The 27,580-nt window shown below is 37.5% G+C and overlaps 1 protein-coding gene across 1 annotated transcript; it reads right to left on the reverse strand.

Annotated features, from left to right (window-relative positions):
• Positions 1–5,660: 5,660 nt before the first annotated feature.
• On the reverse strand, positions 5,661–23,962 carry LOC139118270 (neurogenic locus notch homolog protein 3-like). The gene is made up of 26 exons (XM_070681540.1): positions 23,740–23,962; positions 23,377–23,463; positions 22,830–22,925; positions 20,326–20,424; positions 19,681–19,776; positions 19,282–19,374; positions 18,023–18,118; positions 17,387–17,470; positions 17,176–17,271; positions 16,686–16,778; positions 16,193–16,288; positions 15,442–15,525; positions 15,214–15,309; positions 14,781–14,873; positions 14,302–14,397; positions 13,380–13,472; positions 12,957–13,052; positions 12,601–12,693; positions 12,228–12,323; positions 10,250–10,336; positions 9,764–9,859; positions 9,036–9,128; positions 8,390–8,482; positions 7,601–7,693; positions 6,889–7,032; positions 5,661–6,397 (listed from the first exon to the last, which is right to left on the reverse strand). Coding segments are annotated over exons 1-26 (2,400 nt in total). The 5' UTR covers positions 23,741–23,962; the 3' UTR covers positions 5,661–6,287.
• Positions 23,963–27,580: the final 3,618 nt, after the last annotated feature.

Raw genomic sequence — 27,580 nt, forward strand, 5'->3', positions numbered from 1 at the left:
AATGAGCTCATGATGAATCAAGCAAGAAGACTGGTACAGGAAATTCATTTGCATATGAATGGAATGTGTATCACCAACACTTGGTTTGTTGATACACAGTTGGCATTTTAACCACCCTATCTTATTGAGATTAATCTTGTAAGGCATCACTGCTTTTTGTTCAAATATGTGTTGTTGTAATGTCCTGTAGGTATGCACACACACAGCCGTACAGTATTTGGTTCAGGAAAAAAAAAATTGTTGATACTCAAGAGATTGGAAGAAGTATGCAACATTGAAGGATGGTTTGTTTCCCTCAATTCCATATTTTCCTCATATCATCACCAAAATTCAAGAAATGGGAAATCAGCCCCCAAAAAAGTCAAATCCAAATTCTCCATCATTTGGAGTCTCAGCTGCCCAACTCAAACCTTTGGACAGAACAGCATTTTGGCTACAAATTTCTATCAGGTAAAGAGACTGTAGTACTGTTTGAAGAATAGTTATGTCTACAATCATCGATACAAAGATCATGCACATTTTTACCACAATAACTCACAGTGTAGATAGACTTGAAGAAAATAAAGTAGGGGTACACATATGGGAGTTTGTCGATAAAAAATGCCCCTTCCTGAAAAGTCCACCCGCATATAATGGTTTAGTCCAAATAACAGACAGGGCACAGAGGCCATGTTTTATTAGTATTCACAGTGTAGATGGACTTGAAGAAACATGAACACATTGAGCAGTTTTAAGTAACTTAGCCCAAAGAGATAGTACCACATATTATATTTATAAAGTACATTGCATGTAATAATAGGGAGGGTGAATTTTGTATACTCTTTTAATTTGTTTTAACTGTGGGAGACAGGAAGAAAAGACTGCGTTTCCTGTTGCAGATAGTTTGTGAAGAATGATTCTACTCAAGGGTTATATCTGTAAATACCTTGTATGTAACTATCTTTCTGAAGAATATTCTGAGTGTCGTTTTTTTTTTCGTGTAGTGATAAAAATGATTCTTACTTCATAGCAAAGATTCAGAATTGTAATTCTTTTCAGCGAAGAAGTTTGAGCAGATTAGATTGTAGTCCGTGTTAGCAGTATAAATATTTACGTATGCTGACTAAATTACCCTTTTGAGATGATGCTGACATTGGCTTCCCCAGAAATCTTTTCTCCTGTACAAAAGAAGTCGGCAGCTTTAAAGTTCAATAAAATATGACCATGTGAAATTTTTGCTCTTGTTTTCTGTGTAGTGTCCATGTAGTAAAATATCCACAACTTGGCATGTGCGTAGATTAAAGCCCCACTAGCTATGTCTTTTATCATTATTTTTATTTTACTTTCAAGCCAAAATAAGTTTGTATGTACTTATTTAGGTGTGTGTATACACTTATTATTAACTATCCGCTGGGGCTGTGTATGCAATTTTGAACATGATAAAAATTACAGTGTGATTTAATGTTTGCCCAAACATTAAATTGTAGCCCCATGAGGAAAAGCAAAAACCTTGGATACTCTGCATATCTGCACTGAAATCTTCACATAAACTGGCCAGAGTAATCAAATGTAATGCATAGGGGTGATATTGTATGTTTTGTTTCCTTTGTAATACGGAAAAGGCGGGAAATCGAAATGGCTGTCAAATTTGAATTTAATTATCAAATGTTTCACAAAGGAAAAGGTTTCCTAATGCAGTAAAAAAGGCCATATCCCTTCAGAGGGTAGAATTCAGAGAAAGCAAGGAGAGAGTAGGAAGATATTTTGAGGTCAACAACTTTCAAGAGTTACAGCTATTGGGGCTTTAAGAGCAAGGGCAGACTGAACATGGGTAGATGGATAGAGCCTCAATAAAGGAGTAATATTAAATGTATACCTTGCGTCTTCCCTTACCATGTTTAGTTTCTTCAAAGACTCATTTTTTGCTCACGTGTTCACACACGTGAGCATATGGTTTAGCCATGTCTGTCTGTGTGTGTGTCTGTGTGTGTGTGTGTCTGTGTGTCCGTGTGTCTGTATCCCCATTATCTCAAAAACGGCTGAACGTATTTCAGTCAAATTTGGTAGACATCTTCAGAATTCAAATGGCTAGAACTGAAAAGGTTTTGGTGGGCGTGGCTTGCATATTAATGAAGTTATCACAGTTTTAATTTTTGTGATACATGGTAGTCTATGGGAAGCATGATGACCATGGTTTCTGGACATCTCGACCCCTAACCAACTCGACCCTAGACAACTCGACCCGCTACCAACCCAACCCTGGTTAGACCTTATAGCCTTGCTCCTTCATGCCAAATATCAAAGTCACAGGTCTTGCCAATTTTGAGAAGGAGATTTTCAAAGTATTGTTTTTCTGATTTTTCTATGACATTTGACCTCCCCTATACCTATGCAGCTAAGCTATGGCAATGGCTTATTCTGGCGTATGTTAAAGTCCAAGACAGCCAGCGTCTATTGGACAATGGCCAGAAGGGGACCAAATTGCTCTCCACAATTTTGGGGATTCCACTTGACCTTTGACCTTGGCATCTTCCCGCAACTCATTTATTATGTGCATTTCTAATTCTGAGCTAGCCAATAGAGCTAGAGGTCTGATTTTTGGTATATAGAGATAACTTAGCAATACAAATTTTTTGACAAAATGTCATGTGATCTCCATGACCTTTGACCTCAAATATACATATATGGCCATAACTAAGACACCCTTCATATTTGGTATGATGGGAGACCTTATGACATCACATCCTGTACCTCATTAATTATGCGCATATCTAATTCTGAGCCAGCCAATAGAGCTAGAGGTCTGATTTTTGGTATATAGGTATAACTTAGCAATACAATTTTTTTGACAAAATGTCATGTGACCCCAATGACCTTTGACCTCAAATATACATATATGGCCATAACTAAGTAACCCCAAGTGCTACACCCTTCATATTTGGTATGATGGGAGACCTTATGACACCACATCCTGTACCTCATTAATTATGCACATATCTAATTCTGAGCCAGCCAATAGAGCTAGAGGTCTGATTTTTGGTATATAGGGATAACTTAGCAACACAATTTAACTTGATTTTAGTCATTGAAACTTGCTATATACATCAAAGATACTGTGATATAACATTATTGAAAGTCAAAAGACGTTTTTACTTCAGCCAATTCCTAATTTGCATATAAATGAATTTTCATACTTAGGGATATTCATCTGAATTGACTTGATCAAAATTGATGTAACTTGCTATGTACATTTCAGACACTGTAATACAATATTATTGAAAGTCATTAAGCATTTTCTCTTCAGCCAATTCCTAATTTGCATGTTTAACCCTTTCAGGCCTAAACCCTATATATAGGGGTAGATCTGGTAAGTTGCCAGAAAGCCAGGCCTGAAAGGGTTAATGAACTTTCCTAATTAGAGATATATATCTGAATTGACTTGACCAAAGTTGACAAAACTTGCTACATATATTGCAGATACCATGATACAACATTATTGGCAATCATTAAGCATTTTTACTTAAGTCAATTCCTAATTTACATATTTAATGAACTTTGCTTATTAGGGATATATACTGGGATTTACTTGATCAAAGTTGGCAAAACATGACAACATTGATGATTATACCTGGTTAAAACAATATCAAAAGTCATTTCACATTTTCATGTCAGCTAATTTACAATTTGCATATCTAATGAGCTTTCACAGCTCGGCATATATGGCTTGAAGGACTTGGCCAACGGTAATTACACTTGCTATATAAAATGGTGATACAATGACAGCAGTCAAAGAACTTTAATATTTTTTTTTCAGCTAATTACATATTTATACTTCATGACCTTTGAGAATTAATCGGCGGTGATTATTGTTCATTATGTTGATCATAATACTTTCAATGAAGTTGCAAACATGTGGCAAAGGTTCAAATTTACACATAACTGTATGAAACACGTGAGCATTTTCAGTTCATATCTTTTATGAAGCAAGTCTAAAATGAACTGACATCTTTGTACCAGATAGATAAATTTGGTTCAAGTCAGTGATTTTTTTACCTAAAGTAATTTCAGAGAGGTTTAAATGCATTGATGTTACTTCACATTTTTAAATGTTTCGACTGAGATACTGCAATACAATCCTACACGGAGTGAACGCCGTCAGCAGTCAGTTTCTCCTGCAACCTCTTGGTAACTTCACTACATTACGGTCAGAAAAAAACGAATGTGGACCACATCTACCATACCAGATAGGTTGCTTTTCACTAATAAAGGTTGTCAACCATATTAGATGAGTTGTATAAGTTGTGATCTTGCACTGTTGAAAACACCACAGAATGTTTATTCTCACTTTCTGGCCGCTGGGAGTGCGGGATCTACGGTGTGGGAAAAAAATCGATCCCACACTCTGCAGTAAATATTAAACGAGCTCTGATTGGATGATAAACAGTCTGTTTCGTTCCACGCATAAATGTTATCCAATGGCAGGATGAGTAACACATGACCGGAACTACAAAGTAAGCAGGTCAGAGTACAGTGGCAGACGACAGAGTTGTCACGATTTTGGATAATGTTGTACGTGTCCAATGTGAATTTAACGCATTTTGTGGTCATGTGAGAAAAAGAATCTCACACACCAAGGACCTGGGATCAGATTTCTCACACTAGTTGGGAATATTTTGTCTCACACGAGCCGCAGGCGAGTGTGAGACAAAATATCCCCAACTCGTGTGAGAAATCTGATCCCAGGTCCTTTGGGGTGTGAGATTCTATTAATCCCAAACTGAAATACTAGTTTGGCATGTGGTAAATCAACAAGCATGCGAAGGCGCCATTCAATTCTTTAAACATGCTGTATGGGTTTGTGTCTGTGTAAATGTGTGCATGAAATTTTGGATGCATTTGATCAAACAGTAAAGCGTTTTTTTCACAGAATTTCACATGGGATTCTTTAATTGTTATAGAGATTATATTGGGTTAATGGTCTTTTATGATGAGAACAGGGTCATTGAACCTGCCAATTTTACTGAGGGCGCTGTGCATCAGTCTGATAGTTATACCGGTACAGTGCCCTCCTTTGTCCAAGATGAATGCTTCACTGAAGCGAATATAAATCACATAAAACAACTGTCATCTACATCAGATTAACATCAGTGCCATCTAGCATATCACACACACACGTGTCACATTTTTCAAAGAACATGACTTCTTATTTGTTCTATTCTTTGAACAAAAATACAAAATTGTATGGAATAATATGTGGCAAATAACCAATGTTAAACCAGCAGATACAGCAGGAATATACAACAAATAGCACAATTATTGCTTGTATAGTCTTCGGTAGATTTAATCACAATTCTAAGAATTGTGGTGTCGTTGTATACACTTATATGTATGTATGCATATTAACATTATATATATATATATATATATTATTATATATATATATGTAGTGTGTGTGTGTGTGTGTGTGTGTGTGTGTGTGTGTGTGGGTGTGTATATGTATGTATATGTGAATATGCATATATATATATATATATATATATATATATATATATATATATATATATATATATATATACAGGTAGATATACTCCTAAGTATACGGGTCTCTTTCTGGTAAATTACAGTTTTTGATGCTAAAGCCTAACAGAGCATTATGAACAATAGCATAAACTACTTCATGTACAAAGTGATAATATCAGTTACTTTAATAGGTTTCATGCATCTTGCAATCCTCGGGCAGATTAATGTCTGTCGCACGCTCCTGGAAAGTTCTTGAATTTTAATTTCTGAAAAGTCCTTGACGATGAAATTGAGCCGTGGAAAACTGAAAAGCCATCCACTATTTTTGAGTATAAAGAAATGATTGATCAAGATATATGGTAAATATGACATGTGAAATGATAAATAAAAATGGTATATAGAAACATCGGTATCTGAACAATGATATTTGTACCTAAAAAGGTCCTTTGTAAATTACTATAAAAGTCCTTTAGAGCCCTGGAATTTTTTTTGTGTGTGTGACTTTGTGTAAATGGACCAACACACGATATGGACAAAAGGCAAAAAGACGGAGTCGAGATACTGGACAAATACGACCTGTATGTGTGTAAATGTTTAAAGCTATCGTTCAATTCACGGTCCAGACTAGAATTCATTGTCATCTCTTTCATTGCATATTGTACGGCATGATGAAAGGCAAAATGCTTTGCTTGTTCGTTCCTGAGTGGATTAATAGTAAGTTAAAATTTTCTTTGGTTCATAAAATACCGTGCTTGTTACAGAAGGTGCCGTGTTCTAGTTCGACAACTTCAAATTGATAAATTCGTGAAAGATGCCAACAAAACAGCTTGGAGCAGGACCGCTGACACTATTAACATTTGGGGTATAGTCACAGACACAGCATTGTCATTGACTTCCTCTGTAAAATAAAAACGTGTAGAAAATATATCCAAATGTTAAAGCTTGATTGATTTTTTCAAAAAGACGTCGTTTTTCAGAATGATGGGGAAATGTGCGCATGCTGCTTTTGACATTGCTTCTGCTCGGTTGTATAATTCATTAATAATTCATTGTTCCATTATCTGTTATTGTTACAAGGTTAAATTGTTATAAGGTTTTTATGTTATCAATGTGTTAGATTCAGAAGTTACAGAAATTCTTCGACAAATATCCTACAGCAGGACTCCGAAATTAAGAAACGAGATTCAGTTTATTATTCTGATGATATGTACAGAGAACCTTGTTGAGATACTCCCCCTTTAGCAAGATATAGCAAAATCACTTTCAAGACAGCGATCACTTGTAATTTAAGATCGAGACACACAAAATAATGCTCAGAGAAGTAGTTCTACGCAGAAGCGAATTGTCCGATATTCTCCACCGGACTTTGCTGGTCCAGTGCATGCTAACCTGTGTCACAATGTGTGCCCGTCCAGCCGCCGTAACAGGTACACGTCACACATCCAGTCACAGAGCATGTGGACACGCCAGTAGTACTCTCACCATTGCTGACTGCGCAGACTCCGTAAGTACACAAGCTTTTGCCGCAATATTCTGGTAAAGAGCACGAGAAACACCATTGAATGACCCGAGATAATGCTTTCGCAAGAGGTGATTCGATTTTGCATATTCACATCATTAATAGTTTTTGTACACAATTCCTGAAGCATCAAAAACTTTAAGGGATGCAGTCGTCAGAACTGCGCTCAGAGGTCGTATGGGACCCATACGCACTGTATCAAAGGTACGATGATGATTGATGAAAGTTAAAACATGTCTGTCATAATCTACATCGTACAATTTAAATGTTGCAGCTATGATGATGAGGTGCATCTAGATATTGTGCACGAAATTGTTTGTAAACCAGAAACTCGCACAGGCGCAGTTCTGACGACCGTTTCCCTTTAAGCACAATATGTTTTGTACGTTTATACGACTGGGGTATGATTTGTGATCACACAAGTAGTCGAGCACGGTTGCGCACAGTCAACACAAATTTACACAGCTGTTGTATGGTCCATACATGAACTTCTGCGCTGTATATAGGCCTACATGTTTTCTCGTATAGTTTACCCAAAATAATGCATTGAGCTTCTCAGTACCACTAAAACTTTTAGCCTACCACAATTCGTTCCTGACCATGGTTCATCACAAATGCACCCAGATCCATCGGCTGCACAGTATCCATGTTCGCAATTCTGACCATTACAAAGATCTGTGACAAAGAAGTACAATTTAAACCAATGTTGTGAAAAATGTGTATTACGGTGATTAGAAGATGCATCAATATCATGTTATAGCCACCGAAAAAGAGCACACCGGCACGAAGAGATTTGGAATCTTTCATTTAAGGTCGTTTGCGCCTCGAAATCGAAAGAGTGGCTTAAACTTTCGCTCAAGCTTTCCTCATTAACGAAACTATTCTCTTTCAAAATCAAGAATGAAAGACAGGGGCGTCAGGGTGCAAATTTTGGTACTATGGAAACGAATTACATTGAATTTATTGATATTTGAAATTCAAAATGGCCGCCATCCATTTGTTAACCCTATTGGGAAAGTTAAAATTTTAGATTTTCACACAAATAAGCATCTGGAAACTTTGGTTACTCAATGAGCTTCAAAATGAGCCCTCACATGTGGTAGACTAAAACAGAATTATGAAGAGATCCGAATATCTGTCTAAGAGAAGAATTCTACCTTTAATAATAAGTGATTTACTTAATTGTTCTATTTCAAAATTGAAGTAAGCGACTGAAGCACGAAATCCAGTAGTTTTCAAATAAAACCATGTTTCAATCCTATAATTTTTAAAGGCGTGTTAACGCAAAGAAAAGGGGGTCACCTACAAACTAAATATAAAACTTGTCTTTATATGTTTAGGAAAAATTCAAAATATATAAGTATCGCTTACCACACGAGTCGCCGTACCAGCCTTCATCACAGACGCAGAGACCATTATCGCACGTACCGTGTGATCCACATGGTGCTCCGTGTGCGCACGTTGCTATGGATACAAACAATATGTACATCTCAAAATACGTTTACGTATTCATATGGAATCACTAAAACGGAAAGTAGTAAAACATTGTGAAGTTTCGATTTTGTGAGAATGATAAATGTTTTCCGAAAGAGATATTCCTGTTGAAAGGCAGTCTGAAACTAGGCAATTATGTTTGTTTTGTCGTCATCAAAACAAATATTATTTATCGAATTGCAACACTACCTAGGTCTGAAAGCACAATGGTACGTCCCTACCCTATAAAAGGCAAACGTCCAGGGGTAAAAGTAGTCTGATGATTGCTATATGCATGAAACATAAGAAACAGATATTACTATGTACTTGAAGTAATTTATATTATAACGCTCTGCTTTTAGCATCGAGCACTGTACTTTCCCACGAGGACATCTGTATACTTTGGTATGTATGATGCAGTGTTACTTGGTGATGAAAAACTTTTTCATAACTACATATGGATGTATTACCTAGAAGAGTATAGGCTTAAAAGTGATACAGTATAGGAATCAGACATACACACTCGAATGTAATGTCAACTTACAACATGTAGAGCCTGTCCAATCGGCGTCACATTCACACATAGTACCATCTGCACTGCACTGGCCATTAACGCACGTGTTCAAACCACAGGTATCTGCAATCGTTTTACAATAAACATGTGACACTATTGCTTGACAGATGCCATATTCTAAAAGTTTTTATTTCGAACGTTTGCATTTTTCCATTACTGATATTTTAACCTAACACGTGCACAAACCAAACGGTTCTTGTCGCTATTAGCCATAATGCTAGTATTAGTTTCATTATTCATACATTTTTAAGACATAAGGTTGGGGAGTTGGTAGACGTGTGAAAGAAGAAAAGCACAGATTCTCCAGTAATTTTATTTATCAACCCATCCTTGATATTTCGGTGCTTTCAATTTTACCTAAGAAGACCAGGGGTACTCCTAATATTGTCATAAGGGGGTATGCCACCCAATTTGAAAATATCTACCCGTGAATGTTCCAAAATATGATCCACTTTTAGGGATTTTCTTGACAAATTGAAGAGAACCTATACCGTTATTCTACTGCAGGTGAAGGTTTTCCTGGAGTACGGGGACATTTCATTCGTTACTGACACAGGTTTGTTGATGAAAAATGACCCCATGTTCAGTGGGTTTTGTTTGTGCAGAGGTGACCAATTCGGGCGACACATACCCGTACCCCTTTCTGTGGGAGTACCCCAAGACTCCAAAAAGAGACGGTTATAGATGATATAACTGACCACATTGGTTACCACTCCAACCAAGCTCACATTCACAGCTACTCCTGTCGGCTGCGCATGCTCCGTGGACACAGGCGTTGTCGTCGTCACACTCACCTGGGAAAGAGGACTCAAAGTTATGAGATTAACCTGTCACAGATATGTAATTATCACATTGGCTTCGATTTACTGAGTTCGCAGAGTGATCTATCGAAAGTTAAAATTATCTGTAATTTGTCATTACGATAAACGAAATGCAATCTTTCTTTCCGTGCTCACGCCGCCTACCAGGATTGAGAAAATGGAAACGTTCACGATGTCGTCGACCATGTAGTGTCATAGTTCATGTAAAATTCATAACGTTTTATCATCTCCCGCTGATTTGAAAAAAAGCTAACAGATATTTAATTAAAACATGATGTGATAGGAAAATTATTTTTGACCATGAATTATATGTATGTACATCTTAAACATGAAAATATTACCAATATTTTAAGTCACACTTACTACACGTATCACCAACCCAGCCTACGTCACATACACAAACGCTGACGTCACAGTAACCATGAAGACAAGTGCCTTCACCACAGGTGTCTGCAATATATATAATAAAACTTAAATGTAGGGGGGCTTTGTCGAACACTTCTTACTTTTACATACATACATACATACATACATACATACATACATACATACATACATACATACATACATACATACATACATACATACTTAGGCCGCGTTCACAAAAAGTGGTGAGGGGGGCTGGAGGAATTCAGGGGGGATTCGAAAATTTTTGGGGTAGTCGAGGGGGGGACTTGAAAGTTTTGCTCTGCCTATAGGGGGGGGACCTGAAAATATTTGACTCCCAACATTTTGATGTCGTCCAATGGTTCTAATGTTAGTAATAATTAAACAAAATCTAGAATCGTTTTGTTTACTTTATGTCTTTAATCTCGAAAAAGTCTAAAAATATATGAATGCCATTAAATTTTCGTAGAACAAGTTGGCCTTGTAATGGGGCAGGAGCTTCAACTGTTGATAATTTTTCAATATTTCTATGCAATGTATCAAACACAGTTTCTCGGTGTCTCTCTACAGCATGCTGAAAAACACAATATTCAGTTTGTCAACAAAGCCCGTTTGTCTAAATATTGGTGATAATTGAATGATGCAAATGCACGGTACACGTAGGCTGTGTTGGCAAGCAAGCTGAATACTGGATAGCTCAACATTCTGTAGGGAATAGAACAAGAACACAATTGTATAAACTGAACAAAAATATTGTCAAAATAAAAAGTCAATACAACTACTTCCCTGCTACTACATACTGGCAGTGACAGTGATACATGTAGCTCTGACTCTGATGTAGTTTAAGAAGAGTTCCAGTCATAGGACACTCAATTGACAGTGAAACAATACATCTACTTGTACAAAAGATCCAGCCAGAGAGTAACACATAGAAGACTAGGGGACTAACAGTTACCATGGATTTTTGAATTCTGGCATATGAGAACAATCAAATATTAGAGAAAAAAGATGGGGTCACCATAATTGATCTTATACAAATATACGATGAAAAGTCAGTTTTTCTAAAATCACTTAAAATCAATATATAAAACCATTCATTTCAAGTTCATGCAGTGAATGAAATTTTCATATCTCATTGTACCAATAACACAAAAGTAAAACTTTGAATAGTAAAGACTCTAATTTAAATGGAAAAATGTGTGACTAAATGGAATCTTTTATTTTTTATCAATTTGCCATTATTACACCCAAAATTTCTGAGATTAAAACATTAATTTCATGGAATATTTTAACCTTCCAGTATTTTCAATTTTGTAAAACATTTTATAAGTGGCATCTAAGTTGTATATGTCTTGTACTTTTGAAAAAAAAAATGGTAGATCACTGTGCTCTTTTTTTCACAATTTGGTTAAACGTAGCTAGGAATACACAATTTTCATACTCTCTCATGATTGTCATTTAGTGTGCTTTTCAGCTGGTGCCATTGAACTGGCCAGAGGTGGATAAACTCAAGTCGGCTTAGACTGAGAAATCCAAAAAGTGTACTGATGCATTTAAAAATGAATCAATTTAAGAACTTGCCCTAGGTATCTGGCTCTACAACCTGCTGATAAGAGATAGTGTTGAACATTTGCGTGCAGAACGACACATTACATGTTTTTTTTTACTCTGCGTGAATTCCTAATAAATATGCGGCTATATGGTAATTGGGGGAGGGGGGACTTGAAAATTTTTGAGGGTATTGAGGGGGACTTGAAAATTTTTGAGGGTATTGAGGGGGGATCTGAAAAAAAATAAGATTTCAATCGCGATTCCTCCAGCCCCCCCCCCTCACCATTTTTCTTGAACGCGGCCTTACTTACTTACTTACTTACTTACTTACTTACTTACTTACTTACTTACTTACTTACTTACTTACTTACTTACTTACTTACTTACTTACTTACTTACTTACCGCAATTCTGTCCAATCCATCCTGTCACACATTCACAACCACTTCGATCTGCTGCGCAGACTCCGTGCGAACATGCATCAACGCTGTCACATTCATCTATCGAAGGAATAAAACAAAAAAGAATCAAACACTAGCCGTCAGTAGAAATATGGCAATGAATTCTTTCCTTCATCAGGAGTTATTAGAAATTGTTTTGACTGACAATCTTTAACGTTTAATCATAAATCCTGGAAACGAAAGGAATCCTCGATTGGAGCGATTTTTGGCAAACAAAGTTTCATATACAGCCTTTGAATATTATTTAATTCACCATACCTTTTTTCCCGAGAGTCATGAGATTCTACCGTTTTTGAGAATAGGGTAATAGACTTACTACAAGTAGTGCCCGCCCAGCCTGAATCGCAGATGCATACGTTGCTATTTGTGTCACAGTAACCATGGAGACAGGTACCATCACCACACTCATCTTAAAGAAATCCACAGAAATGGAATTCAATAGCGTTACAGGAAAACTATAAAAGTCAGTGTTCAAGAAAAAGTCAACGGCTTGAACATTGTCATATATATATATATATATATATATATATATATATATATATATATATATATATATATATATATATATATATATATTTGTGTGTATATGTGTGTGTGTCCGTCTGTCTGTCTATCTTTGTCTGTCTGCCTTTATGTACTCGAACATACCTATTTTAAACCCTTTATACTTACCGCACTTTGGTCCAATCCATCCTGCCACACATTCACAAGCACTTTTATCTGCTGCGCAGACTCCGTGCGAACAGGCATCAGCGCTGTCACATTCATCTATCGAAGGAATAAAAAAAAAAGAAATCAAACAAACTACAGTGCCAAAAGTTGAAACGTTTGGATATAGGATATACTTCTATCTAGACTTAAAAGATTTTGTTTGGAATGATAATTGTTTACGGTTACATGTAATTATAAAGCCGGAACTCTGACAGGTACCCTCCAAGGTGGCTGGGATATAGTCTTGCAAACAACCTCGGAAATTTCTTATCTAAATCACCATTTCATTTTTGTCTGATTAGCTGTGATTAAATACGCGGCCAGAGAATCATTAAATCATTTGTTAACATTTTTCCGTCCGGTATGATAAGGTAGTAGACTTACTGCATGTAGTGCCCGCCCAGCCTGAATCGCAGATGCACGCGTTGCTATTTGTGTCACAGTAACCATGGAGACATGTACCATCACCACACGCATCTTCGAAAAATCAACAGAAATGGAATATAATTGCTTTGCAGAAAAAATTGAAAACGTACTTAGGAAATATTTGTGGAATAATTGAGGGGTGAAGAATACAATTTAAATCTTGAAATAAAATTATTGTGATAAATGAACGTGAAAAAAAGTTTTTATTTCAATCACGGTGCACAGAAGCCGTTACGGTACAAAATAAAGAGCGCCTTAGGATTGCAAAAATAAAACAACTACATCGACAGTATCTCAATTTTGTCCAGTAAAGTAAACTTTATTTAGATTAAATTGGACTCACCAAATCGTTAAACCTGGCAAATTTGCTGTTATGTTTTGGAGATTATCTGCGTGAATTACTTAACTATGTAGTTTATCATTTCATCTTAATTCACTTCATTTCATTTTTTCACAGTCGTAATCACTTTATTTTGCTAATATATTACTTGTCATGTACTTATACGATCTGCATCGATTATTCAGACAAAAATGAACCAAGTTCACTGTCATGTCTGTGCAGTACAAACAGGCTCTGTGTCCTGTTTCACAAAATAAAATATATGAATATATATATATATATATATATATATATATATATATATATATATATATATATATATATATATATATATATATATATACATACCATATATGTGAATATATAATGAATATACCAGCCGAACATGCTTGCTTAACCGTACAATGTCAGTAAGCAACATATTACCGACAATTTCAAATTCATTCATATCATTTTATTACATTCTTCATTGATATTTGGAATGGTGTCATGTTTCAATAACTTGTTCAGATATACTCTGACAGTTGTCAGTCGACTTACCACACACGGAACCAATCCATCCAGTTTCGCATTGACAGCCGCTTCGATCTGATAAACACACTCCGTGTATGCACGCCACATCCGTGTCACATTCATCTAAAAAGTGAAATAAACGACTCAATATAGGAATAAATAAGTCGATGAAATAACGGAAGAAAAATCTACCTTCTGTATGTAACACTTTCTGAAATGCGGTTTGTGTTTTTCATCGACGGCAAGCGATTGCAGATATCAGCGCATCCGCGTCGACATTTTCGCGAGGTGTACGTCGATTCCTAATGTAGAGACTTATTGAAAACGTAACATTTACAAACTGTTAAAAGTTTTGAATTTAATTTTAATGACGTAACGCGGTCTGAAATGTATCTGAAAATTACCAAAAGGTTATCGTTTGCCAAAAAATGCTAATTACTCATGATATTAGACATCAAGGATCAATCCTTAAAATGGATCTGTTTTAAAACCAAAGAGAGACCTACCACATGTATCACCGGCCCAGCCTGAATCACAAATACATAGATTGGTACCCACGTCACAGTAACCATGGATACAGGTGATGTTGGCGCACGTGTCTACATCGATGCCAACGAGGAAGTAACGGTATAAAGACAGAAGGCAAGAGAAGAATTAGAAATCAGAATGTGATCACCTGAATAACGTCGATTATTCAGACATTAACGAAACGAGTTCATCGTCATGTCTGGGAAATACAAACAGGCTCTATATTCCTGTGTCCTGTTTCACAAATTAAAATTAATGTCAACAAACTCGATTAACTATAATATGTCAATTGGAAACATTTTACCGACTTCAAAAATTTAAAATCATTTGAAATTCAAAACCATTTCTTTAATTTCAAACTGATTTAAATTATTTGTTCAGATATAGTCTGATAGTTGTCAGTCGACTTACCACACACTGAACCAATCCATCCAGTTTCGCATTGACAACCGCTTCGATCTGATAAACACACTCCGTGTATGCACGCCACATCAGTGTCACATTCATCTAAAAAGTGACAGAAATAAGAAAATGTTTCATATTTATGTGGAATTCCCCACGGGCACGGCAATTCTTAAATACTGTGTGACATTTTTTTTCTACTTAACTACAAGATATGGTAGCATATCCTTTTCCTACCGCATGTATCTCCCGCCCAACCAGAATCGCAGACGCATTCAGTGTCGCAGTAACCATGGAGACAGGTGCCATCACCACAAGTATCTGCAATTCAGAAATTTGTCAGGTATATGCGACCATCAATAACATTGTATGGTGTCCAGTAAAGTAAAAGTTACGTAGATAAGATACATGACAAATCGTTCTATCTATCTATTTTGCTGTCCAGACTGAAAGATCCGTCCCTCGAGGGCGCTCTCCAGAGAAGTGTCCTCGAGTGACGGATCTTTCAGTCTATTTGTTGTTATGTTTCGGAGAAAAACCACGTGAATTACTCCACTATAGTCTTTATCATTTTATTTCAGTTTATTTTATTTCATTTCATTTTATTTTATTTCATTTCATTTTTACTTCATAGTCTTAATGACTTTATTTTGCAAGTATTTTTCTTGTAATGCACTTATAATTCATGCAAATAAGAAATTGCAGAACATTATAAGAGAATATCTTTGCAGAGCAAAGATAGTAAGTGTTAGCGATCAGACGGGTCCTTCTCAAAGTACTGGTGAACCAGCAGCCAAGATTGTTAGCTATGCATTATACTTCTTACTTTGTAGCATTGACCGATCTATCATTACGGCATCAAGGCCAGAACTCCTCCTCGAATAAGAAAATCAGTTAAGTCAAGAAATCTCGGACCTGTGGTCATAAGAAAACCTGTGCACTTACTACGTACACCTATATTGAGAAGTTAAGTCGGCGTTCTACTCACCGCACGTCAGACCGCTCCAACCAACGTCACACACGCAACCACTACTGTCCGGTGTGCAAACTCCGTGTACACACGCCACGTCATTGTCACAGTTGGCTGTTATCGTAATCAAAGCAGACACAAACAGCAAAAGTTGTAAAGATATGTAATAAATAAGACGAAATAACTGTATGTATGTCACACTTTATGCAAGTGCGGTTTGTTTTCTTCATCACACAGAAAGGATTGCCTGTCACACTGCGGGTATCAGTGTATATGCGTTGACGTTTTTTAGAGGCGTACATCGATTCGTAATTATACTTATTTAAAAACGTAATTTTTAAAAAACTATAAAAATTTCTAAATTTAATTTTACTGAAGTCATTCCGTCATAAATGTATCTAAAAATTACCAAAAGGTCATCATTTGCCTAAAAATACTGTTTACTATTGTGACCTGACATCAAGTGTCTGTCCTCAAAATGTGTCAGTTTTAAAACCAATGAGAGACCTACTACATGTGTCACCGGACCAGCCTGAATCGCAGACACATTGATTGGTACCCACGTCACAGTAACCATGGAGACAGGTGATGTTGACGCACGTGTCTACGACGATGCGAAGGAAGAAGTAGCCGTATAGACAGACGAGAAGAGAGGCATTAGAAATCAAAATGTGAACACCTGAACAACGTCCATTATCCGGACATTAATGAACCAAGTTCACTGTCATGTCTGTGCAATACAAACAGGCTCTGTCTCTGTGTCCTGTTTAACAATTAAAATTAATATTCATACCAGCCGAACAAACTCTTTAACTCTAATATGTCAAGTAACAACATATTACTGCCAAAAAAAATAGTAAATCATTTGAAATTCAGACACCATGTCTTTAATTTCAAACTTATTCACACCATTTTTTATTACATTCTTCACTAATGTTTGGAATGTTGTCATGTTGCAAAAACTTGTTCAGGTACAGTCTGATAGTTGTCAGCCGACTTACCACACACTGAACCAATCCATCCAGTTTCGCATTGACAACCGCTTCGATCTGTTAAACACACTCCGTGTATGCACGCCACATCCGTGTCACATTCATCTAAAAAGTGACAGAAACGAGTCAATATTTCATATTTATGTGGAATTCTCCAACTCCTCTAAAATACTCTGTGACAGTTTTTTACTTAATAACAAGTAGCGTATCATTGACCTACCGCAGGTATCTCCTGCCCAACCAGAGTCGCAGACGCATACAGTGTCGCAGTAACCATGGAGACAGGTGCCATCACCACAAGTATCTGCAATTCAGAAATTTACACGGGTATATGCGACTATCAGTGACAATTTATTGTTGATAGTGTATTACTTTGAACTAGCTGCGTGAATGTGTAAGTGGAGAGAGAGAGAGGGACAGACAGACAGACAGACAGACAGACAGACAGACAGACAGACAGACAGACAGACAGGCAGGCAGACAGACAGAAGACTCATGACCCAAATCATTATATATTGACCAATCAATAATTTTAAAGAAGTTACGATTTCGTCAAAATACTTGGACGAAATCGAGGACTGTTTATGATCTGAAAACTGATTATTATTTTGCCCACTTTGTTAGGTGAAGTTACCAGCAGTGAGCTACTTATCAAAAAGTCGTAGAGGTGACCAAAAAGAGAATCAAGAAAACGACTAAATTAAGTTTATTCCCTGACCATATGGTGTCCAATCCATGCCAAAATTACTACTTTGATTTTACAACACAACATGCCATTCCGAATTCTATTTTACAATTCAACATGCTATTTCACAACACAAAGACACCATACTGACCAAGCTATAGTTGTACCTACCACACGTCCTCCCGCTCCATCCAGTTTCGCAATCACATCCATTGCGGTCTCCTGCGCAAACTCCGTGTACACAACCATCGTCAGTGTCACATTCGTCTGAAAGTTTGATATTAGCATAATTATAAACATTAGAAAAAAGAGGTAGACGGTAGAAGACACAATCCTTTGTCTGCTGTCAATGGTATTATCAAACTTTCCTGCAAGAAACTGCAATATTTTTTTGCAAATGGGACTCATCAAAATCAAATGTTTTATTTACTTATTTATATCTTTATTATTTTTTTCATTTATTTCATTGTTAGCTGTTTAATTTTCTGTTTCTCGAACATAATCCAAAAATAATTTAGAAGGCAAAATACAATAAGTGGTACTGTAAGTGATCTACGATTCTGTGGTGGGCCACAAAACTGATCAATAAACCTTTTTCCGGTTATCCCACAATGGATTGCAGTGGCTGTATCAAACACCGTTGTACAACGGATTGTTATACAAGAATGACACAAATTTACAATGCTAAAAATACCTAGTATAGCATAAAGTATAAGGTCAGGGTGTAACCTGCCATAGTGTTCTATGAGTAGGCACAAGACCACAAATTAATTTCCCATAGGCCAGCAATGTAGCGTTGAGCTCAATTTTCCTATTTTAAAACATTCAGCGGCAAATCCCCTTAACAGGTGTTAGATCAATGTCAGCTTGACTAATGATGAATGTTTCGTGTTGGCAAGTCCACGGAAATTTTGAGTCAGTAATGAAAATAGCGCCCTCAGTGATATTTTTGCAGAAATTCGTGCTCATTGCTGTGATTGCCACAGGCCTTCTATCTCCCTTTATTACCACAGGTTGCTACAGCCATCTTTCAAAACAGTTTGCATTTCGACTCAGGCAGACAATTATCTTTTAAAAAACCTTCAAATTATATTTCAAACCAAACAAGCACAAATGCAGGTATCAAACTCAAAGGTCTGCACTTTTTTCACCCAAACTATTACCCGAAAGTGAATTATTGGTCTTGTGCAAGTAACGTGCGTATACCCTGCGTATACATGTACCCTACAGGTAAAAATTTCTATGAATAATACATACGCTTTGTATACCCTAGCGCGCAGTGCATCATGGAACTGGCAAAAGACCCTAAATGTGTTCTGCCTGGATTTGCTTGCGTTTCCTTCTTCTCGAATCTTTTTATTTATTTAGTAAAGATCGGTACTTTTTAGTATTCTATACGTTTGTTTGGATTTTATATTTGTGTAACTTGCCACACACTGCACCAGTCCATCCAGTGTCGCAATCGCATGCATCGTTGGAGGCGCTGCAGTTACCATGGAGACATGTGCCACTTCCACACGTATCTGAAACGGAGTAAATACAGAGCAGATGGTTTAAAACTGAAGGGACAGAATGAAGATCGTTCGAGACGTTCCTTTTTGTACGTCCAGCTATAATGTACTGGATCAAATGTGAGATAAGTTTTGGTTAAAGGTTAGAAAAGCGCACCTTTGCAATTCGTAACCCATCTATTCACTTCTTGTAATTATTTAAAACATTAAAAGGTCTCAAAGTTCTTGCGAACAGAGTGTGAATTTTCTCATCACCTAAAATTAAATGCCGTATGCGTTCCCGTAAGGAGAAAAATGAGTTAAAATCCCACAGCTTACCACATTTTAAACCGCTCCATCCAGACTCACACTCGCATTCACTTTGATCGGCCGCACAACTCCCATGAATACAGGCAGTTATGCCGACACACAATTCTGAAATGAATCAGAAAGTATCCGAAGTAATCCACAAAATTGTATGATGCGGGCGTCCTAAACACGTTTCAAATTGTCTCCAGAGTATTGCCTTTGTATCACCATATATATAATATATATATATTATATATATATATATATATATATATTATATATATATATATATATAAATATTTTACTTTGTTTTTTTCATTTTCTTGTCTGAGTTTAAAACATGTATGTATGTATTTTCCCAATTCACAAAATGATGCTTTATCTGTTCTTGTGTGCCTCTGCATGCGTTTTTACAAATGTTTAGTTTACTGAAAAAATCATGTCTAATGTCTGTGTAGCCTTTGTAATGAAAAAAGACATGCATCTCATCTTCTACTTGTTTGTTATGGCAAATTGCATGGGCATGCTGTGTCTATAACATTAAGGTATATATTGGCGTAGTCACCATAGCATCAGCAAATCAAACGCTGAATATATTTTGACGCTGTTTTCAGATTCAGAGTTTGTGTGACATAAGTGTGTGGTGCGCAGCGACAGGAATTTGTGATCACTAACCGCAATTAGTCCCCGACCAACCGAGGTCACAGGTACATTCGTTCGGAATGGAAGTTGAATTACACACTCCTGCAAGACACGTACCGCTGCCGCAGGTATCTGAAAGCGAATGTTATTCGGAATGGAAAGATGAGTTTCACGTAAAATAACACGGTCATCAAGTCAATTCCCAAGGTCTTCTATTTTCTTCAGGATTTGTCTGGTTTTTATCTAATATCGTTTATCAATCCAACTTTTATACAGAGATAATGTAACGCCCTCTCTTGTGGAGATTTTATCTCAAAGCGTCCCTCACGTCGCCAAGGCGTGTGAAGGTTGGTTCAAGATCTACGAGAAGGAGGTAGGAGACAGCGCCACACTTTTAAATAATTATTGGTAAATGAGAATAATCGAGTACGGGATGTGATCTTGTAAATTTTAAGAAACAATCAAAGACTGGCGGGAAATTTCCACTTGATGACTTTTGTATAATAATGATGATGTCGTGTTTATGTGAGTTTAGATAAAGTATATAAATATCTTTGTAGCGAATGTACACTGACGACTGAGACCTGAGACGTGGAACGCTACGTTTGCCATCTTGTAATAAAGATCTAAAGTTGTGCTACAAGCAACATCTTGGTGTGTTAGCTTAAGTTACTGAAAGCATTACGATCCAGACTGGTACCTCAACTCGTAATTCCCCTAAATACGAGCGCAACAAATTGGTGGAGAATCCGGGTAGCTGAAGCAAAACGACTGTATGATTCTGAGACCTGAGGGTGGAGTCAACAAGCGACGAGTACGAGAGATGTCAGACGCAGCTGAAGAAACACTGAACCAGCAGGAAGATCGAATCTATGTTGATACGTAGCAGCACATCGAAGATGCACTTCAGCGGACGGAAGTGAACCATGACCGAGAGAGACGAGGGTGGGGTGCAGACATTGACGTCCAGGGTAGGCAAAGTGACATTACTAACGTTGGTGCAAACGTCATGCCTCGAAGATACACTGGACGAGAGGGTGGTTGTCTACAGAAGTGGCTGAAGACGTTTGAAATGTGTGTGAGTCCAGAACAAATACGACCAGCCAACGTCAGAGATGCTTGTGGTTCACCTTCCAGTCGACTTTGTAATTCACGGACTGATTACGAATGAACTAGACTGGCCCCAGTCGCCTGGCTTCCCCCCGGGGGTGGCTTTTCTCGGCAGCTGAGTTACTGGCTGGCTAATAACAATGATAAGAATCAGTATTTCGGAATACACCTACTAATAAGGTGCGACAACAACGTACAAGATGCATGACTTTTCAGTTTTGATGAATGTATTTTTCTGGTACTTAAGAAATCACGCCTTTTCATTGGTTAATACTCTGGACTTGTATGCAAACGAGGTGTCTCTCTCTCTGAAGTGTTGTCTTTGTTTTATTGATGAAGCGTTGTTGTATTTTGTTGTTGTCTGATGAGGTACGCGTATAGCGAGGGTAAAGTAATAGGCATACAAAGTACGACACGGGCGAGGCTCATATCATTAAAAAATGTTTAATGCATTACATTTATTGATCAGAACTTCTGGACGAATGTTGATTGCAATACCCTGTGGTTAAGGTTACAAAGAAACGTGATCCCGACACTGTCCCGACAATTTATTTCAACATCTGTTGGCGGTGTTCAGCACGTCAGCACTACAAAAAAGACGTGATCCTGACATTGTCCCGATAATTAGTACATCTGCTGGCAGTATTCCGCACATCAGCTCAATGCCTCGATTAATTCTTGCAGCATTCCGAGGACAAATCGCTTTTGTAGGGAGTGGATTGCCCCGCGGGTAAAATAAACCCAGCCATACCAAAATGCATTGAAAGACCGAAATACCAGAATGCCTTCACCTTTTTACGTGGACAATAATCAACGTGTTTACTTTACCGATGTATTGCTGTTGATTCTGTACTTTATCAGGTGAGAAACCACGCCGAAAGAGTTCAGGATATCAGTGGCGCACTCAAGTAAAAAGTAGGTCACTATAGAAACTTGAATTTCATACTTTGTGTATTGTTACTATAATGCGATCGTATGGACAGTATGACTACTATCTATTACTTTAAAAATTTAAATTGATTCAGAGTAGCTTGCAAAGAGGGCCCGATATTAAAATATAAGTGAATGAGAAAGACCCTCAAGATTAGTGCACTGAAGGTCGTACAACCAAAATGTACAAAAATGCAGTGATTTGTAAGATTTTCGTGTACATTGCAAGACACAAAATGCCCACACATTGCACTGTACACACTTTCAAGTGCGTGATTTTTGAAAATAGCTGTGAGAGCTATCTCCATTTCAGCAGCTTGCCTATGAATGTTGAAATCTGGATGTTCTGCTAAAGACTGTCTTAACAGAGAAGAAAAGTGCCTTTGGATGGATGTCTCACACTTTGTTTCTGAGACTTTCGAAAATTTTCGAAGGACGTTCGAAATATTGCGTCACCGAAAATTGCGAACAGGTGAATTTGCAAGGCATGTACTCACCGCAGGCTTCGCCACTCCAACCAGTGTCGCAAACACACGCATCGTTGGCCCCGCTGCACGAAGTACCAGCTTGTGAACACGTGACATTCCCACAAACTGCAAAGAGTGGGATATTTGTACATAGGAGTGTGGAATGACGCCATTTCTCGGAGAAATTACAGTCATAAACTAAACTGATCGCCCAGCCTAAAACTACGATAGGTTACATTGAAGTTACAGCCCACGAGGGTACAAGCAATTTTACGGTTTATGAGAACACAATGTGGTGGTTTATCTCGTAACACGCAAGCTCTCACTCCATTTAACGAGTGATTTTTATGCTTAATTTGATAAAAAGAATTTCGCATGAGCTATGAACACTTCGGCATTGCAGAATTCAACACATGATTAAATGGGCTAGCTTCGTTGCCAAAGATTCCCCGCCGGCATGTCCCTAACCAAGTACTCGTAGCTGATCAGTCATCGAGATTATTAATTTTCGGAACCCTATGCACGCTATTTCGTGTGGCACTAACAAACTTATATAATGACGGTGCCAGTTACTTACCCAGTTGTGCCCCAACTTGCATCGTCAGAGGACAAAATATAGAAATCGCCAAAAGGAGATGAAACTGCGCCGCCATTCCTTTCATCACTAGAAAATATCATCAACAGAAATCAAACACTTCAAAAGTAACAGAATAAAACAATATTATCTCAAATAAGCTACAGCACACGCGTCACTTTTACCTGTCAGAAGAAACCGTATCATTTATAACAACTGATTATGAAGACGATCACAACCCACTCTGGACTGATGAAACTTCATGACTTCCTTGCACTGAGAAGGATGTTGTTGAGTACATGTTTTTTAGATTTTGATTCGGATTTTTTTCCCTCAAGACATGAATATTTGTCACACTATACTCACTTTTGTGGCTGTGTCGTTCTCTTCGCAATTTGTCCCTCTAATGTTGTGAAAATAGTCCAATGTAATTCTTTATGTATACTAGTTTCAGTATACCCTAACCATATGTGAATACTCAATCATAAGGTATTATCAGTTTTTATCAGGATAGACGCGTGTGTATACATTTTCTGTGATCGACAGATCGATCACCTCACATTCTTCGATGCAGTGCGGCGGGCAAGTCGAGCCACGAAAGTTTTCGCTATCCACATACTGTTCGTTACCACGCAAGCGCAAAACAAATGCGATCAAATATTAGTCGTCTCCACGCAATAAAATGTGGGAGTTGTCGTCCCAAGTATTGAGTAAACACAAATAAACAAACAATTTCGTCAATAAGAGACCCATGACCTTAATGCATCGAACGGAATTCATTTTTCTAGGATCGATTACACAATTACTGTACAGCGTTGTATTCTTTGTGTATCGAGTAGTTATGGCGAAGTTGTGAGAGGTTTTTGGAATGCGAAAAATCTATGTCATGTTGTGTGTGAAGCTCGTCCCTTGAATGCCAAAGAAACGTAACAATGACACCTAACTGAATTTGGCTGTGCCCTTCAAAAACGGTGAACATTCGGTGCATAAATGTTTGCACAGCCACAACAAAATTATTATCAAAAATAAATCATCATCAAAGAGTGCACTTCATATTGATACCTGTGTCAAGTTCAAAACGAACAAAGTTATCGTTGTAGCGCCCTCTAGACGTTTGAGTACTCTGTGCAAGACGCATAAAGGTTGCAGAGTCTCCACCTCTTCACTGTCTCTCATCTAGCGGGAGGTTGTTGGCATACAGAAACAGAGTATTCCCTCAAATTCTTCAAAGATAACAGTCTATTTCTCACACACGGGTTTCACATACTGGCAGGTGCTGTCCCTTCGATCATCGCCTGCATCAATGAACACACCTCTTATGCGCACGCAACAGCACAATCAACATCGACCCATCCTCTCGCACCATAGCATGCATCGTCTTGCTGTGATATTTCAGTATCGTACAACCATCATACACTCACCAACCGTGCATCGTTCCAAAATTCCCCTGTGTAGCGATACACGAACACGAGAGAGTATGTCACAGTTTGTATTTTTATGACGAATCTTTCGTTACTTCCCTATAATTGTGAGTCCAGTGTGATATCATGATGACGACTCATTGTGCCAAATTTAATCAGAGTGTTAATCCACATGGTGGTTTGCACATTGCTGCTACTTCTAAAGACCTCACAAGAAAAGTATCTCCATCGTAAGTTCGAAATAAGTACCTTATTACAGCTCGCTCACGTTCTTTCATATCCTTCTTTGGTTTTCAACAATATCCCATTTTAGGCATTTCGTGAAAACTACTGGCTGAAAGGGATTTAAACAGATGAATAAAAGAACATCGAAGGGAAGATTTTGAAAGGTTGGTAAATGGTTTTGCAACACCGGCACCATTTCCATTGTTCCCAAACGTGATCTTGGCATACCAGGGTACAGCCCTGATAACAAAACTTGATCTATGGTGAAATTTCGAGGGATACCGCTCATTCAAACACCTTTGTATTATTTTTGCAAGGACACGATGGGATTTCCGGTGAACTGATATCTCTATAACCAGCTCTACTGGCACCGGTTTTCCCGGTACAGGAAAACAAAGTTTGCCTTCTTTGAATATTTGCATATGAGCGTGGTGGTGAATTTCTAAAAATTAAAATCATTTGTACTAGTTTCTCTTGTGTCTCTCCTATTTCATACAAACCTATTTGAAATTTGGCAGGCCAGGTTTTCCTAGCGATTGAACGCGTTACCTTTGAGTCTGCGCAGTGGAGAGTTAGTTTCTGCCGAAGAAACTCCCCTGTACAGCGTTCACGCCACTAACGAACGCGTTTCACATGAAAACAGAACACAAATCATCGCGTTCACCCCACTCAAACATTCAAAAATCACAGAACCAAGTCTACAAGTTATGTTGCTACTTTAATCTATCAACGAGATCTCATAAAAAACAGTGTCGATTAAAGAACTGTGTCTATATACATGGTTTTACATTTATTGTTTGTTTCTAAATAGTTTCCTTTTTGACACTGAATGACAAAGCGATATGAAGATGAAGTTTTATTATTATTTTTTTATCTCGATCCATTATTTTTGTTTTTTACTTGTCATCAATCCGATCGTCAAAGTTTACTTTAAGTTATTATGCGCCTCAAAATTGAAAGAACTGAATTAAACTTTTGCCCAGGCTTTCTTGAAGGAAACTTGAAGTCCTGCCCTTTCGAACAAAGAAGAAGAATCAGGGGGGGGGGCACCGCGTAAACTTTTGTAGAAGGGAAATAAATGCCTAAAAATAACCGATATTCGAGAATCAAAATGGCTTCCATTCCCGTGTTAGTCCCAGGGAGCAAAAAGATCGATTTTGAAAAAAGATAAGACGATGAAAATTTTGTTTACTACTCGAGCTTCAAAATGAGCCTTTACAAGCGGTAGACTAGAAAACTACTGTAAAAGTTTAGATTCGGAATATGTCTCCGAGGCAAATTGTACGTTAACAAAATTGTTCGAAAGCATCCTCAAAAGTTACCACACACTAAGCAAAGAAACCATTGTTTTAAAAATGTGTTTTTATTGAAATTGACCTTATTAACACTAAATTTACAGTTGCAAATACACTTCAGAGTTCTTTGGCAACAAAATAAACACAAAGTCACGTTTACACAAAAGTTTAACATCGGCCATGATTACTGTCATGTGCGTGCGCGCGCAAGTCGTGCTTTCACCTGTGAAATGAAATCATCGCATCAACTTATTTGTCCAATATGAACATACATAAATAAAAATGTTGTAACTTGTCTGTCGTTAGCCATGAGCACGTTTCGCGACAAAAAAACGGGAGAGCGTCTTTGGTTTAGGGTTTGGCAACAAATTGCTGGGGAAAAAACAAATCTTATCATGTGTTACACGGTCGGGAGTTCAACTAGTAAGAATTCAATATAATACATGTCGTTGAGGGCGTACGCGAATCGTCCCTCGCAATATCGAAAAGAGCACACGTGGGTTACGTGCTCAGGTAACCGTGCAGCTCTGCGTGAGCGTTTAATCTCTCGAGCAAAAATTTGGTTTCATGATTTCTCATTCCGGCACTTCTGCAATAGTCTTCACACTGTCAGTCAATAACCTGGCTTTGATTGTGACTATCGTTCATGATGAGGGGTAAAAACGATTTGCATTTGCCTTGTTTTGGTGTCTCGTCTCCGTCAGTGTTCTGCAAATAAGAAAACAAGGGAACAAAAATTTGATAAGTCATAAATTTATTGAAAAAAAGGTGCCTGGCCTTGAATGAAGTGCATTGTATGCTCGTGTGTGCTAACGATTGGCTTTAAAAGGAAGTATTATCTTTTCCTTGCATCACGGATTTTAGTTTCCTATTTAAAGCTCCATATTAAGCTGTATCTTTTGGCTATTTTTTCAGAACTTTTGTTTAGTGGTTTCCCTACACTTTCTGCATTGAATCCCTAAACTGTAATTTAATGCCAAGTATTTAGCATATCAACACAACCTATATGAGTATAATGTCCATTGTTATTGTTGAAAATTGTATTCAAGTCCAGATTAGAATTCATTTATAAACAATAAACAATGATCACTACACACATACAAACTGTGTTGACAAAAAGAATACTCGAAATTTCAGCATGACAAACCATGGATGTAAAAAATGGATTTTTTACATCCATGGACAAACGGGTTAGGGTCAGACACGGTAGTTGATATACAGAAGCAGAACACTGGAAAACTTGCCACAAGTTACAGCTTATGTCCC

Source organism: Ptychodera flava, chromosome 19, assembly GCF_041260155.1.
Source record: "Ptychodera flava strain L36383 chromosome 19, AS_Pfla_20210202, whole genome shotgun sequence".
Taxonomy (NCBI): domain Eukaryota; kingdom Metazoa; phylum Hemichordata; class Enteropneusta; family Ptychoderidae; genus Ptychodera; species Ptychodera flava.

Coding starts and splice junctions, on each gene's coding strand:
- LOC139118270 (XM_070681540.1), bottom strand. Junction 14,398..14,780: donor CTGGGCCGGTGATACATGTG/GTAGGTCTCTCT, acceptor TTCACTTTTTAG/ATGAATGTGACACGGATGTG. Junction 10,337..12,227: donor ATGGATTGGACAGAATTGCG/GTAAGTAAGTAA, acceptor TATATATTGCAG/ACACCTGTGGTGAAGGCACT.